The 15,721-nt window shown below is 44.5% G+C and overlaps 1 protein-coding gene across 8 annotated transcripts in view; it reads right to left on the bottom strand.

Annotated features, from left to right (window-relative positions):
- The window catches only part of magi1b (membrane associated guanylate kinase, WW and PDZ domain containing 1b), a 532,630-nt gene extending 531,125 nt beyond the window's left edge, over positions 1-1,505 (bottom strand). For 4 of the 8 annotated variants that reach the window (XM_086001484.1, XM_086001485.1, XM_086001488.1 and 1 more), the window contains exon 1: positions 712-1,502. In XM_086001484.1, the coding sequence (XP_085857610.1) occupies positions 712-1,009 (298 nt within the window). In that variant the 5' untranslated portion in view covers positions 1,010-1,502. Of the gene's footprint in view, positions 1-711 lie in introns of all 8 variants that reach the window. The other 4 variants (XM_086001489.1, XM_086001492.1, XM_086001486.1 and 1 more) reach the window with 2 other exon arrangements.
- Positions 1,506-15,721: the final 14,216 nt, after the last annotated feature.

Genomic DNA, 15,721 nt, shown 5'->3' with positions numbered 1-15,721 from the left:
TTTTTCTGGCCATTGAAATTTTTCGCGGCCACCCTGCTTAGTAAAGGGATATGAAGAAGAGAGTGTAATAAGGTAGCAGCGGTCAGAGTTGCAGTATAATAGAAGAAAAGGATTCAGCATTGTAAAGCCGGTAGGTAATTTCAGTAACTTATTGCCAACTTTTCATTCAAGCTAATGTTTATAAGCAGGTGCGAGGTTGCTCCTCTCCTGCCTTACAGCAGTGTTTGGAGGATGACAGTTGGGAATGGCCAACGGTATTTCTTCACTATTTGCCAATGTTCAGTCCACTTGAATAAACCTGGGCATCTTCCAAGTCCTATCTAAACTTGTAAACGCTACCCATAGTCCCAGTAGACCAATGAATTCTACCTCTCGACACAAACACCGTGAACAACAGTGTGTGTGGCTGTTCCTCTAAAAATAGGAACTCACTCGATCATCTCGCGTCGTCACCAAACGCCCAGACTAATAGAATCTTTATGCCCCTTGGAACATTTCTTGGGGTGGAATTTACAACTATGGCTAGTACACTGACGGGGAGAAGAATTTTAAAAAAAATCAAAGACCAACCATATGATTTAAGTGTTTAAATGATATTGAGACAAATGTGTGTAAAGCTAATGATAACCTTGGGAGCGCGGGTACCGAATCTCCAACACCGTGTGAACTCCGAGCGAGCCCAAGATCGCAGTGCTCGGGTCAGCTTCCTACCTTGTCTGACAGTTTTCAGGCGGATCGGACCTTTGCTGCTCTTGACCACACCACGTACATCATAAAGAGGGAGCCCGGACACATGGACTCCGTCCACTTCCAACAGCAATTCGCCTTCCCTTAATTCCCCGGTGCTGTAAACGATCTGATCCTGATTCGCTTCCCTCAAATAGGAGAACTCTCCGTTCTCTGCTCCACCTGAGATCACAACATTCAGCTCCCCGTGCCTGTTCTTGCAGACGACACTTTCGTGCACTTTAGTTGTCCAGTGATTTTTCTTCTGAATCACTTTAGACATGGTGCTTACGGCCAGCAGCCAGCCTCAATAAAGTGAACACAAACAGGTGAGAAACGGTTCATAGATTCTCTCCCCGCTTCAGTCACTTCCCTCTAGTTCCGCCAGCTCGGCAATTAGTCCCTAAACATCCTCTGTGTCAGCTTCTGTAAGGCACGATCCCAAGTTCTTGCTGGAGAAACCATAGCTTCACATTTTCAAAGGCACTGTAAACATTTGCTCCTGGCTCCGATTGTAAAGTCTACGGTCCAGGATTTCCCAACAGAAGAAAAACAACAAAAAAAGGTTGTTTTTTTTCAGTTGCAAGTGTTTGAGGCTCAAGTATCCCAACTTCAGGAGGCTTTGCACTTTCTCCCAGTCCTGCCTGTGGGTGCAGGGGACCAGCGCGGCTGTTTTAATCCGACACACACACACTCTATTTCCGACTTTCTTTTCAGGGTCCTGCTGAATTCCTACAACTCTGTTTGTTCCAGCTCACAGCGAACAGGCTCCAGCCAGCGGCCGCGGGCGCATGCGCCGGCCAGCCCTCACACCGCTGCTGGAAAGGCGCGCCGCCCCCACCCGGGTCCTAAAGCCCGCCGAGTTCCTCGGTGTGTCATCTGGTTGCAGCGCAGCAGGTGGCCATTCGGCCCGTCGAGACCGTACCGGCTCTCTGCAGGAGCCCCTCAGCTAATTGATGAGTTGTAACAACTACTACCATATTTAAATAAATATGTTTTGACTCAAAAAAAAAGCCCCTCAGCTAGTCCCACTCCCCCGCCCTTTCCCCGTAGCCCTGCAACTTTTTTTCCTTCAGCTTCTTATCCACTTCCCTTTTGAAAGCCGCGATTGAGCCTGCCTCCACCACCCTCAGGCCCATCTTGCCATCCGGCGGAGGTCCCCAATGGAGGGCTCTCTATGCGGGAGTCCTCCCCTTTTCTACTGGGGGCTTGGCCTGGAGGGTGTTGCAAGGAGCAGTCCCGTGCAATAAAATGTTAAGTAGGTTCACGGACTCCCAGGCCGCCTGCCTTTTTTGTGGCCTAGAGGAGTCCGTGTTCCATGTTTATATTCAATGCGTGAGGTTGCAGCCCCTGTTCCATTACTTAAAGGGGCTGCTCCTTGATTTTTGGTTACACTTCAGTCCCACGCTCCTGATCTTTGGTCACCTGGTGCGGAGGGGAGTGGGCGGGTCGGAGGACCTCCTTGTAGGATTGCTCCTGGGCCTGGCCAAAGTAGCCATTAACAGGTCCAGGCAGCGGGTGGTCGAGGGGGTCATCCGGCCCGATTGCCTGCCTCTCTTCCGTGGCTATGTTCGCGCCCGGGTGGCCCTGGAGATGGAGCACGCGGTGTCCGCCGGCACACTTGAGGCCTTCTGAGACCAGTGGGCACCGCGGGGAATGGAGTGCATCATCACCCCAGCAAACTAAATTTTAATTTAATTTAAATATTAATTAAAGTTTTATTAAGTTACAGTTAATTTGGTTCAACAAAAGAGGACCACCCTCAGGCAGTGCATTCCAGATCATAACCACTCCTACGTAAATAAATTTTTCCCCATGTCGCCTTTGGTTCTTTTGCCAATCACCTTAAATCTGTGTCCTCTGGTTCTCGACCCTTCCACCAATGGGAATAGTTTCTCTCTATCTACTCTGTCTAGACCCATCATGATGGGTGTTAATTGACTATGTCATAAAGTGCAACTAAATCGCTTCATCCAAGTCATAGAATTAAGAAAACACTAAGTTGCACTTCAAGGAGGAAAGTATCTTAGAGGCAATTTTGGAAAGGTTTACCCTCAGCACTGTACTATTTTGAAACACAATTTATGAATCATTTAAGAACATAAGAAATAGGAGCAGGAGTAGGCCATTCAGCCCTTCGAGCCCGCTCCGCCATTCAATGAGATCATGGCTGATCTTCTGCCTCAATTCCATTCACCGGCCCTATCGCCATAGCCCTTGATGCCCTTACTAGTCAGAAATCTATCGACTTCTGTTTTGAATATACCCAATGACCGCCTCCACAGCCCTCAGGTAGAGAATTCCAAAGATTCACCACCCTCTGTGTGAAGAAATTTCTTCTCATCTCAGTCCTGAATGGCCTACCCTTTATCCTGAGGCTGTGGCCCCTGGTTCTAGACTCCCCAGACAAGAGAAACATTCTCCCAGCATCCATCCTATCAAGCCCTGTAATAGTTTTGTATGCTTCAATGAGATCCCCTCTCATTCTTCTGAATTCAAGAGAATACAGGCCTAGTTTACTCAATCTCTTCTCATACGACAGTCCCGCCATCCCAGGAATCAATCTCGTGAACCTTCATTGCACTCCCTCTATGGCAAGTATATCCTTCCTTAGGTAAGGAGACCAAAATTGTACACAGTACTCCAGGTGTGGTCTCACCAAGGCCCTATATAATTGGAGTAAGACTTCTTTACTCCTGTACTCAAATCCTCTTGTAATGAAGGCCAGCATACCATTTGCCTTCCTAATGGCTTGCTGCACCTGAACATTCACTTTCAGTGACTGGTGTACAAGGACATCTAGGTCCCTTTGAGCATCTGCATTCCCCAATCTTTCACCATTTAGGAAATACTCTGTCTTTCTGTTTTTTCTACCAAAGTGGATAACTTCACATTTATCCACATTATATTCCATCTGCCATGTTCTCGCCCACTCACTGAGCCTGTCGAGAGCCCCCTGAAGCCTCTTCACATCCTCTTCACAACTAACACTGCCACCTAGCTTTGTATCATCAGCAAATTTGGAAATGATACATTTAGTCCCCTCATCCAAATAATCAATTATAGATTGTGAATAGCTGGGGCCCAAGCACCAATCCTTGCGGTACCCCACTAGCCACAGCCTGCCATCCTGAAAAAGACCCGTTTATCCCTACTGTTTGTTTTCTGTCTGTTAACCAATTCTCAATCCATGCTAGTATATTACCCCCAATTCCATGTGCCCTAATTTTGTTCACCAGCCTCTTGTGTGGGACCTTATCAAAGGCCTCCTGAAAATCCAAATACACCACATCTACCGGTTCCCCTTTGTCTACTCCACTAGTTACATCCTCAAAGAACTCCAATAGGTTTGTCAAGCAGGATTTCCCTTTCATAAATCCATGTTGACTCTGCCCAATCTTACTATTAGTTTCTAAGTGCCCAGTTATTGCATCCTTTACAATAGATTCCAGCATTTTCCCAACTACTGATGTGAGGCTAACAGGTTTGTAGTTCCCCGTTTTCTCTCTCCCTCCTTTCTTAAATAGCGGGGTTACATTTGCTAACCTCCAATCTGCAGGAACCGTTTCTAAATGAATTTCTTCTAAGATGCACTGGGTAAATCATTCATCTTTCACACAAATGGACAACATGTGAGAGTAGTCCCATAAAGTACCAGAACAGCTTATTCGGACAGTGCCTCCACCAGCACTCATCCTCATTTAGGGTAGAGCTGAAAGATGAATCAATTGGGAGACAGTTGTCTGATTAGGACAAATAGGCATATCTGGGTAATTTTGGGGGAATGCCATTTCTTTGGGACCTTAGGGCAAGATGCAAAATTGGAAAGGCGTGCCGCCCCCACCCGGGTCCTAAATTGTTTATTTCTTTAATTTTTCTACAGTTTTCTCTGCCACCTTTCTCCCCTTACCTCTTGTTCCCTCACTCCACTCCTCTTCTGAAGGTGGGGACTTCTCTCTGGAGCGTGTCTATGTGGGCACCCTCCTATGCTTCATCCAAACACCTATTATTCATGTGTGAGTCTTGACAGAGAACGTTAGCAGGCTATTCCTTCATGGGAGAATCACAGCTGGGCCCAATCCTTTCTTCATTCCACATCGACACACATGGGGCTGGAAAGTGATTAGGAGCAGAAGCCTGGCCAAGTTTCCCCTACATAACCTTGGGGTCCAAAGGAGAGTTGTAGAGCCGAACCACAATTCCAGCTGTGATCAGCTAACTCAGCACAAAGGATCAAACCTGTGGCCTGCTTGGTTTGCATTGCTCACCAATTCATCACTTAACCTTTGGGAGCAAGATTGTTGTATAGCGAAGCAATGTTTATATCAAAAGGTGTCCAGCAAACCCTGTGACATGACAACATGATTCATGTTCAAATATATGTCTTCGGTCTTGCAAATACATTGGGCCAAATTTTGCTGTAGCAGGGAATCTAATGACATCTGCCATTAGATCGACTTGCCCTTGCATGTTTAGGTTTTTATATTCTTTTGCTTGGCAAGTTGTTGAAAGTGTGAGCTGATAATGGCACAGTGAGGGAAACTGGGCCTCTGGGACCTGAGTGAACAGGTCAAGCAACAGGGTATCCCCTTAACCAATCAAATTACATAGAAACATAGAAGATAGGAGCAGGAGTAGGCCATTTGGCCCCTCGAGCCTGCTCCGCCATTCAATGCGATCATGGCTGATCATCCAATTTCAGTACCCGGTCCCTGCTTTCTCCCCACACCCCTTGATCCCTTTAGCCTTAAGAAATATATCCAACTCCTTCTTGAATATATTTAATGAATTGGCCTCTACTGCCTTCTGTGGTAGAGAATTCCACAGGTTCACCACTCTCTGGGTGAAGAAATTCCCCCTCATTTCTGTCCTAAATGGCCTACCCCTTATCCTTAGACTGTGACCCCTGGTTCTGGACTCTCCGACCATCGGGAACATCCTTCCTGCATCTAGTCTGTCCAGTCCTGCCAGAATTTTATAAGTTTCAATAAGATCCCCTCTCATTCTTCTAAACTCCAGCGAGTACAAGCCCAATCATCCCAATCTCTCCTCATACGTCATTCCTGCCATCCCAGGCATCAGCCTGGTGAATCTTCACTGAACTCCTTCCATGGCAAGAACATCCTTCCTCAGATAAGACGACCAAAACTGCACACAATACTCAAGATGTGGTCTCACCAAGGCCCTGTACAACTGCAGCAAGACATCCTTCTTCCTCTGCTCAAACCCTCTCGCTACAAAGGCCAACATACCATTTGCCTTCTTAACCGCCCGCTGCACGTGCATGCTTACCTTCAGCTACTGGTGCACAAGGACACCCAGGTCTCGTTGCACTTCCCCTTCTCCCAATCTATTGCCATTCAGATAATAATCTGCCTTCCTGTTTTTGCCACCAAAGTGGATAACCTCACATTTATCCACGTTATATTGCATCTGCCATGTTTTTGCCCAATCACCCAACCGATCCAAATCATTCTGGAGTTTCTCAGCATCCTCCTCACAGCACACACTCCCACCCAGCTTTGTGTCGTCTGCAAATTTGGAGATATTGCATCTAGTTCCCTTGTCTAGATCATTAATATATATTGTGAATAGCTGGGGTCCAAGGACCGATCCCTGCGGTACCCCACTAGTCACTGCCTGCCACTCGGAAAAAGACCCGTTTATTCCAACTCTTTGCTTTCTGTCTGCCAACCAGTTCTCTATCCAAGTCAATACCTTGCCCCCAATCCCATGTGCCTTAACTTTACACGCTAATCTCTTATGCGGGACCTTATCAAAAGCTTTCTGAAAGTCCAAATACACCACATCCACTGGTTCTCCCTTATCTATTTTACCAGTTACACCCTCAAAAAATTCCAGTAGATTAGTCAAGCACGATTTACCTTTTGTAAATCCATGTTGACTTTGTCCGATCCTGTCACTGTTTTCCAAGTGCTCTGCTATTACATCTTTTATAATGGACTCTAGCATTTTCCCCACTACCGATGTCAGGTTTACCGGTCTGTAATTCCCCGTTTTCTCTCTACCACCTTTTTTGAATAGTGGGGTAACATTAGCTACCCTCCAATCCATGGGTACTGTTCCAGATTTCATCGAATGTTGGAAGATGATCAGCAATGCATCTACTATTTCTAGGGCCACTTCCTTAAGTACCCTAGGATGTAGATTATCAGGCCCTGGGGATTTATCTGCCTTCAATCCCATCAATTTCCCTAACACCATTTCCCTATGAATACTGATTTCTTTCAGTTCCTCCCTTTCATCAGACCCTACGTTCCCCGACATCTCTGGGAGGTTATTTGTGTCCTCCTTTGTGAAGGCAGAACCAAAATATGTATTTAATTTGTCTGCCATTTCTTTGTTCCCCATTATAAATTCCCCTGATTCTGACTGCAAGGGACCTACGCTTGACTTCACCAATCTTTTTCTCTTCACATATCTATAAAAGCTTTTACAGTCAGTTTTTATGTTACCTGCAAGCTTACTCTCATATTCAGCTTTCCCCTTCTTAATTAATCCCTTTGTCCTCCATTGTTGAATCCTAAACTGCTCCCAATCTTCAGGTTTACTGCTTTTTCTCGCAAATTTATATGTCCTCTCCTTGGATCTTATGCTATCCCTAATTTCCCTTGTTAGCCACGGTTGAGTCACCTTTTTTGTTTTATTTTTATGCCAAACTGGGATGAACAAATTCTGTAGTTCATCCATATGGTCTTTGAATGTTTGCCATTGCCTATCCACCGTCAACCCTTTGAGTGACATTCCCCAATCAATCCTACCCAACTCGCGCCTCAGACCATCATAGTTTCCTTTATTTAAATTCAGGACCCTAGTCTCTGAGTCAACGACTTCATTCTCCATCTTAATGAAGAATTCGATCATATTATGATCACTCTGACCCAAGGGGCCTCGTACAACAAGATTGCTAATTAATCCTTTCTCCTTACATACTACCCAGTCTAAGATGGCCTGATCTCTGGTTGGTTCCTCAACATATTGGTCCAGGAAACCATCCCGTAAACACTCCAGGAATTCCTCCTCCACAGTATTGTTACTAATTTGGTTAGCCCAATCTATATGTAGATTAAAGTCACCCATGATGACTGCTGTGCCCTTATTGCACGCTTCTCTAATTTCCCTTTTAATGCCATCCCCAACCTCCGCATTACTGTTTGGAGGTCTATATACCACTCCCACCAACGTTTTCTGCCCCTTGGTATTTCTCAGTTCTACCCACACAGATTCCACATCATCAGAGCTAATATCCTTCCTTACAATTGTGTTAATCCCTTCTTTAAGCAGCAATGCTACCCCACCTCCCTTTCCTTTTTGCCTCTCTTTCCTGAATATTGAATACCCCTGGATGTTGAGTTCCCAGCCTTGGCCACACCTGGAGCCATGTTTCCGTAATCCCAATCAAATCACATTCATTTACCTCTATTTGCGCAGCTAATTCATCCACCTTATTACGAATGCTCCTCGCATTAAGACACAAAGCCTTCAGGCTTGTTTTTTTAATGCTCTTAGACCTATTAGAATTGTTATTTACTGTGGCCATGTTTGATTTAAACCGTTAATTTCTTTGACTGCCACTTTTGTTTTTCTCCTTCCTATCTTTTGCTTTTATCCTTGTTTCCCTTTCCTCTGTCCCCCTGCTCAGGTTCCCAATCCCCTGCCGTTTTAGTTTAAACCCAAATTGATGGATTGTGAAATTAACAGTGCAGATAATGAGATGGATGTGCAAATTAGAGTGGGTGAATTCAACGTCAAATCAGGTATAAAAAGAGAAACAAAGAGAGAGAAAGAAAGATTGGATTAAGAGTGAGAAAAAAGAGAAAGGAAAAGTGGGATGCATCCTCCTTAAATGCTGCTTGACTTTCTTAGCTCCATCTTGTGCTGCTCCTCTCATCCTCCATGATAATGGAATACGTGGGTAAGCCAATAGAAAATACCCTACCTGCCCCTGAGAAGACCGCACTGCAGGTGGGGTCAGGGGGTGGGGCTGAAAATCTATCGGTGGTCTGACCTTGCCATAAGCAGGTCCAGGTGTGACAGCAGAAATTGGGGGGAATAAATCACTGCAAAAATTGTTTCTCAGCTGTAGAAATCATTGGTCAAACTCTCCAGACTGTTCCATGTCAGAAATACCTCATTTCCACTTGTCTCAACTGATCAGGGCATTAGCTGCACCCTATTGTCTAAGTTACCCTGAGGGCATTGTAAATGTAAAGCAGGAAACTCACACCTGCAATACCATTGGTCCGAATGACCATATATTTAAATGAGGGCACTTGGGACTGAGTGGGTGGATAACGGGAAGGGCCAAAAAGCATGAGACAACTTGGGGAAGCGATTTAATTGTGGAAAACGGCTTCAACCCCAGTTGTTCCATAAGCTCAGTTGGTAAATGAGCTGTGGAACTGAACCATACTGACCAGGAAAATCTCAGCTTGCGCCAGTTTAGCTTGTCTTAGCTGAAGCACTGCAACAGACCTCAGAAACCATAGGTTATGGAAGGGAAGAATCACACACCAAACTACAAAAGAACAGTAAACACAAACTGGATCCAAAGAGTGAAATACAACCCTCTGAAAATTGCACGGGAAGAAACAAGGATGTGCAAATTCTTTAGCAAAATACTGCAGATGCTGGAAATCTTTCTGTTCTTTAGAAAGGAAAGCAATGACATATGGACCGGATACATTGCATTTCAACTGGCAAATTTTGGACAGGAAGATTAAAATTTGAGCTCAAGCATTCCCGATCCCTCAAATTGGTAATGGCAATGTCTAGCATAACACTAAGCCATACAGTGCAGAACTTGCTGAGTTTAATTCTGTGTTGAGTTAGCTGACCTCAGCTGGGGAAGTAGTTGGGGTCCTACAATTAGCCTCAGAGCTCCGGGGTAGAGAGTGGAAAATATCCACCAGAGTTCCGTCTCCTGATGGTTATCCAGTGGCTCATTTTAGAAATATATTTGGATGCTGAGTGAGGACAGGATTGGGCTTGGCTATGATGCTCTCCTAAGATAAATAACTAGCCTAAGCTCGCAGATCAGTATAACTAAAAGTGTTGTTTCTTCTGCATATCCCAGTCAAAAGCAGCATATCTGGAAGTATTACCCTTCAGGGCATTACTACTGAGATTGTTACAGCTCTGCAGGACAAAAATGATGATTGGCACAATACGGATTTATCTGTTCAGTCACCAATCAAATATCCAATTGACTGAATGTAAATTAATCAAAAGCAGCTAGTTTCAGTCAACATGTACTAATGAGGAATGAGCAGAAAACTGACGAGTTAAATCATTCCATTTTTTTCACAGCTATCAATGCCAAACTGGCAATCAAATCTCAAAAATAATTTAGCAAAGTTGGTTGGAACCACCATCTTTAATTTTTCATCTATCTGAAAATTCGCTGGTAAAAGTAGCTTTCATAACTTAAGAAACCCATAAAAAATGAAATAAAAGAAAGAATTGCATTTATATAGCGCCTTTCACGACCACCGGATGTCTCAAAGCGCTTTACAGCCAATGAAATATTTTTGAAGTGTAGTCGCTGTTGCAATGTGGGAAACGTGGCAGCCAATTTGCGCACAGCAAGCTCCCACAAACAGCAATGTGATAATGACCAGATAAACTGCTTCTGTTATGTTGATTGAGGGATAAATATTGGCCAGGACACCGGGGATAACTCCCCTACTCTTCTAAGAAATAGTGCTGTGGGATCTTTTACGCCCACCTGAGAGAGCAGACGGGGCCTCGGTTTAACGTCTCATCTGAAAGACGGCACCTCCGACAGTGCAGCGCTCCCTCAGCACTGTACTGAAGCATCAGCCTAGATTTTTGTGCTCAAGTCCCTGGAGTGGGACTTGAACCCACAACCTTCTAACTCAGAGGCGAGTGTGCTACCAACTGAGCCACAGCAAAATAATTCAGAATAAAATGTTTATTCTCATTCGGAATTGACTATATAATATTGTAAATCTTTGGGAAGCGTTTTCTCAGAGAGGCCAACTCTTATGTCAGGAGCCTGGCTGGATTAGAGCTACAGTTATTGGGTTGAGCTTTGTCCCCCATTTTTTTTAGGCAAATGCCTTGGACTCCTCCTGCTCGGAGAGGGCATTAGGGGAGATAGGACAGAGACTCAGAGACTGAAGAAAGATATAGGCTCAGGGCTAGGAGCAGGTGGGGAGAACTGGGGAGTGGGGGGAAGTTTTGGGGGGCGGAGTTAGTGAGCAAGAGGAAAGGGGGAAGCAGCAGAAGCAGCTGAATGGATGGTCTCAATCTGAGTGACAAAGAAGTCTATGAGCTCCTCACACTTGTTGGAGGTGAAGTTGGAGGGGGCAGGAGAGAGGGGTTTAAGGAGATGGTTGGTAGCGGAGAAAAGAAGCTGGGGTTATCTTTACTCTCCAGGATGATCCTGCAATAGTGTGTGATTTTAGCAGAGGAGAGGAGGCCCGATAGTGCTTGATGTGGTTCAGCGAGACCTGGTGATGCATGACTGAACCATTTGTGCATCAGATATGTTCAAGTCTCCACCCCTTGGACCTGTGGAAGCAAAATTGGGGACAATACCAGGGGATCAACAGGGATGGGAGAGAGTAAAGGGCATCAAAGCAGAATGTGAGGAAGTGGCCTTGTTTGCTCGTAAAGAGACATTCTGTAGGGAAATATGGAGAGGGCCAGTAATTGATGGTCCAGCGACAGAGTTCAATATGGCAGTGGTGGGTGGGACAGGAAGGAGATTGGTGAGGTTAGCCCCTAGAAAGTACACTGTGTGGGAAAGTCAGCAAAAAAGGAGGATAGGAGTGTTGGGGTTGCTGCTCGTAAGAAGGTAATGACTGGTGCCTCGATGGGCCCGTCAAAGAATACAGCAAAAGGCACACAGCATTGCTGTGAGCTTAGCCAAGGGAAAATCAAGCCTGAATGGCCGCAGGAGAGTTAGAAGGGAGAGGGAATTCAGAAGAAACTTCTTTACCCAGAGAGCGGTGAGAATGTGGAACTTGCTACCACAGGGAGTGGTTGAGGCGAATAGTATAGAAGGGAAAGCTAGATAAGCAAACAAAGGAGAATGGAATTGAGGCTTATGCTGATAGAGTTAGATGAGGAAGAATGGGAGGAGGCTCGAGTGGAGCATAAATGCTGTCAAGGACTGGTGGGCTGAATGGTCTGTTTCTGTAATGATACATTATACATCTGCCATTATAACATAACATTAAAAAAAACTTGTACTTATATCAATAATAACAATGAGCACTTTGGTGAAATACAGGATGGTTACCAAGAACTACAGAATGTGTTTGAACTTCAAATTCCTCTTTGGGTCTTCATTACATTTGATTGTTTCATAAATCTATATTTGTCCCATTGATAAATTGTCATTTTCAAAAAATACCAAATGTTTGTGAACATTGATGTAATAAATCTCTGCATTCAGAGAATTTGAGGTTGAATTCGCTGATATATAGTTACAGTAGATTTTTTAGTGGTCAATAGATGGCAGCACTCTAGCATTCTTGTTTCTATGGTAAATGTTTTTTGAAGGCTAGCAAATTCTGGTGGTTTGATGCAGGAAGTTGAAATACAATTTAACTGCTGCGTGTTAATCTTAGTACTGTAGTATTTCTTCCATCCGACGTATTCCATCAAGGCGTATTTTAATGAAAACTCGGAAAGAAATATAATACTGGAAAGATGCTACAACAGAACACTGCCTGGAGCCTGAATTTTCCATACACTGTTGCTTTGGCTGCTACATGGTCCCGACTGGAAAACAGATGAAACCAAAATTGACAGTGGTTTCTCAACAGTATCAGCGCGAGATGACATCAAGGTCTGATTTGCACCAAACTTTGTCAGTTAGTATGTTGGGGGATTTATAATGATGTATCTGACTCAGACTAATTATTTTTTTTCCTTGAGACGTCCTTGGGACATTTTACTGCACTAAAGGCACTATATAAATACAAGTTGTTGTTGTTGTTGATATTTGCTGCTTGGTTCGGAAAAACACAGCTTCACGTTTTTCAAAAGACAATGTGCAGCAAATTAACCTGAAGCCACGCTGAAGAAAACTTTGAAAAGAAATCGGTCACCAAAAAATTCAGTTGTAATTGTACTTACCCAACAGTGCTCATCCCAGTGTCAACAGCACTGGTTAGTACCAAAACTACTGTGGAAAAAAAGAGAGAACATGTCACAGCTCTTTTGTTTGATCAATTTTCTCCCGTTTTTCGGTCCTGCCGGTGTCAACATAAGCTGGGGCATGGCTCCACTGTCCTTTGGTACCTTACCCAAGTTGGCTCTCGTCATGGATGAGCAGGATGTAATGTGGGTTGGTGGGCTTTTTGGAAAAAGGGATTTCAGATTCAAGCCGAATGCAGCCCTCGCCCAATGTCCAACACATGCATTTTCGACAGCAGGAATCCAGGCCAATTTTCCCTTTCCTGATCCAGGGCACTGAGGCCAATTGTAGTATCCTAGTGCCACCCTGGCAAACATTAGATAGTTGTAATCTTCTGACTCACCTGCTCACTGCCTTCACCAACTGAGTCACTGGGGAACTCAACCACCTTCATTTTTATTTGTCCCATTCCTTTAGAGTTAATCGATTATTTTGAAAAAGTGAGCACAAACAGTGATTTTCTCTACTATGCAAGTTTTATTATGGTTAATAAAATCAGCCAGTGAATAGAAGACATTTAACCAAATGTAATTTAATGCTCCCTCGATGTTAGCCTGGCATTGTGTCTAAACCTAGATTTCCAAATAGTGCTCTTACTGGACCATGGTGAACTTTTCCTTTGATTTCAGACTACATCCATGGTCCTATGTACAAAAAGTCATCAGCTACTTTAACACAGGTATGAGAGGGTACTTATGTTGTAAATATATTTTTACTGATTGTGTCTTAATGGTGAGGAATGGCAGTGCAGGAGTTGGAGCACATTTCCACTTCAACACCAGTGCCAGCTTCAAGCGTTCCCAGATGCAGCATAGCAGGAGTCAGATGCAGAGTAAAGCTCCTTCTGCTCTGTTTCATTTATTCTGCTTAACCTGAATGTGAGGAAAGCACTCCCCGTGGTACCAATCTGAATTTTTCCACTTCTCCCACCAACCATCCTTATGGCTTCTCTGTGGGTGATTGTCAATTAGTGCTGAATTACAAACAGGTTTGTGGTGCACACCCATCTCTGAGAAAGTGGGTTGAGACAACCCAAACTCATTTTACATATATATTTTACAGCCACAAGAGAGCAGAGGCTAGCTCCTAACACATTGGTTTTACACTGCAAAAAGTTTTGCTAACTTGGTCTTCCTGACAGCCAATCTTACTTTGGGCTTCGCGAAGTATGCACAAGACCCCATCAATCAGGAACAATGACATAAGTACCCTCTAATGCCTGTGAAAACGCAGCTAATGACTTAACCGAGGATACCCCTCCACCATGGTTGACAGGGCCTTCGTCCGTTCCATTTCCCACATGTCTGCTCTCACCCCTTCCCCTCCCTCCCAGAACCATGATAGGGTTCCCCTTGTCCTCATCTTCCACCCCACCAGCCTCCACATTCAACAGATCATCCTCCGTCATTTCCACCACATCCAGCATGATATCATCACCAAAAACTTCTTGCCTTCCCCTCCCCTTTCAGCATTCCAAAGGGACTGTTCCCTCTGAAACACCCTGGTCCACTTTTCAATAACTCCCAACACCCCCTCCCCTTCCCACAGCACCTTCCTGTGCAAGCACAGGAGATGCAACTCCTGCCCTTTTACCTCCTCCCTTCCCACCGCCCAGGGCCCCAACACTCCTTCCAGGTGAAACAGCGATTCATTTGTACTTCTTTCAATTTAGTATACTGTATTCGCTGCTCACGATGCGGTCTCCTCTACACTGGGGAGACCAAGCGTAGATTGGGTGATCACTTTGTGGAACACCTCCATTTATTCCGCAAGCATGACCCTGAGCTTCCGGTCGCCTGTCATTTTAATTCTCCGCTCCACTCCCACTCTGACCTCTCTGCCCTTGGCCTCCAACACTGTTTTAATGAAGCTCAACGGAAGCTCGAGGAACAGCACCTCATATTTTAAATAGGCACTTTACAGCCTTCCAAACTCAACACTATGTTCAACAATTTCAGATCATAACCACCGCTCTCATTTTTACTGACAGCAGCTGTTGGTAATGATTGTGTTATTGCCATTTATACCTCTTCTAGGCACATCTTTTGTGGGTGGGACCCGGGAAAATCCAGCCCATTAACTTTGCTTCTCTCTCCACTGATGCTGCCTGACCTGTTGACTGAGTATTGCCAGCATTTTCTGTTTTAATTATAGCTAATGACTTTATGTATATAAGGCTATGGATGTAGTCTGGAATAAAAGGAAAAGCTCATCATGGTCCAATAAGAGCACTCTTTGGAAGTCTGGCTTTAGACAGAATGCCAGGCTAACATCGAGGGAGCACCCAATTTCATTTGGTTCAATGTCTTTCTAATCACTGACTGATTAATTCCAGCAAAGAAGTCCAAAGTCACGTTTTATTAACCAGTTACTTGCACAGGATACCACATGGATTGTGGTGCAGCACCAAGTTTATACTGGATACACTCCCCACTTCAGTCATTAAAAATGTATTCCCAGGCTGTGAGCTATGTTTAAATCTTTCATTCCATTATCATTGCTCAGTTCATATTGCTGCTTATTAACACCTGAAGAGTAATTCTTAGTGTAACTGGTTAGCACCTCAGCCGTAGAAATGTTATGCCAGGATTGGAGAACCATCATCAGCAAGAGACTGGTGGCATTGGCATGGGGCACATGTAATTTAAAAGCAGCTTACCGAAACTTATTTCACATAGGTTCTTTACAGCCAGGAGACTTTCACTCCATCAGACAGGGCTGCTTTAAAACCTAAGAATGATGATGCGTTGGCCCACTGCATCAGTCCCATTAACACTGAACTGAAATTCCACTTACTGTACT

This window comes from Somniosus microcephalus, chromosome 11, assembly GCF_052327205.1.
Source record: "Somniosus microcephalus isolate GS21.2 chromosome 11, FLI_Smic_1.0, whole genome shotgun sequence".
Taxonomy (NCBI): Eukaryota; Metazoa; Chordata; class Chondrichthyes; order Squaliformes; family Somniosidae; genus Somniosus; species Somniosus microcephalus.
This window is presented reverse-complemented; position numbering and strand designations above follow the sequence as displayed.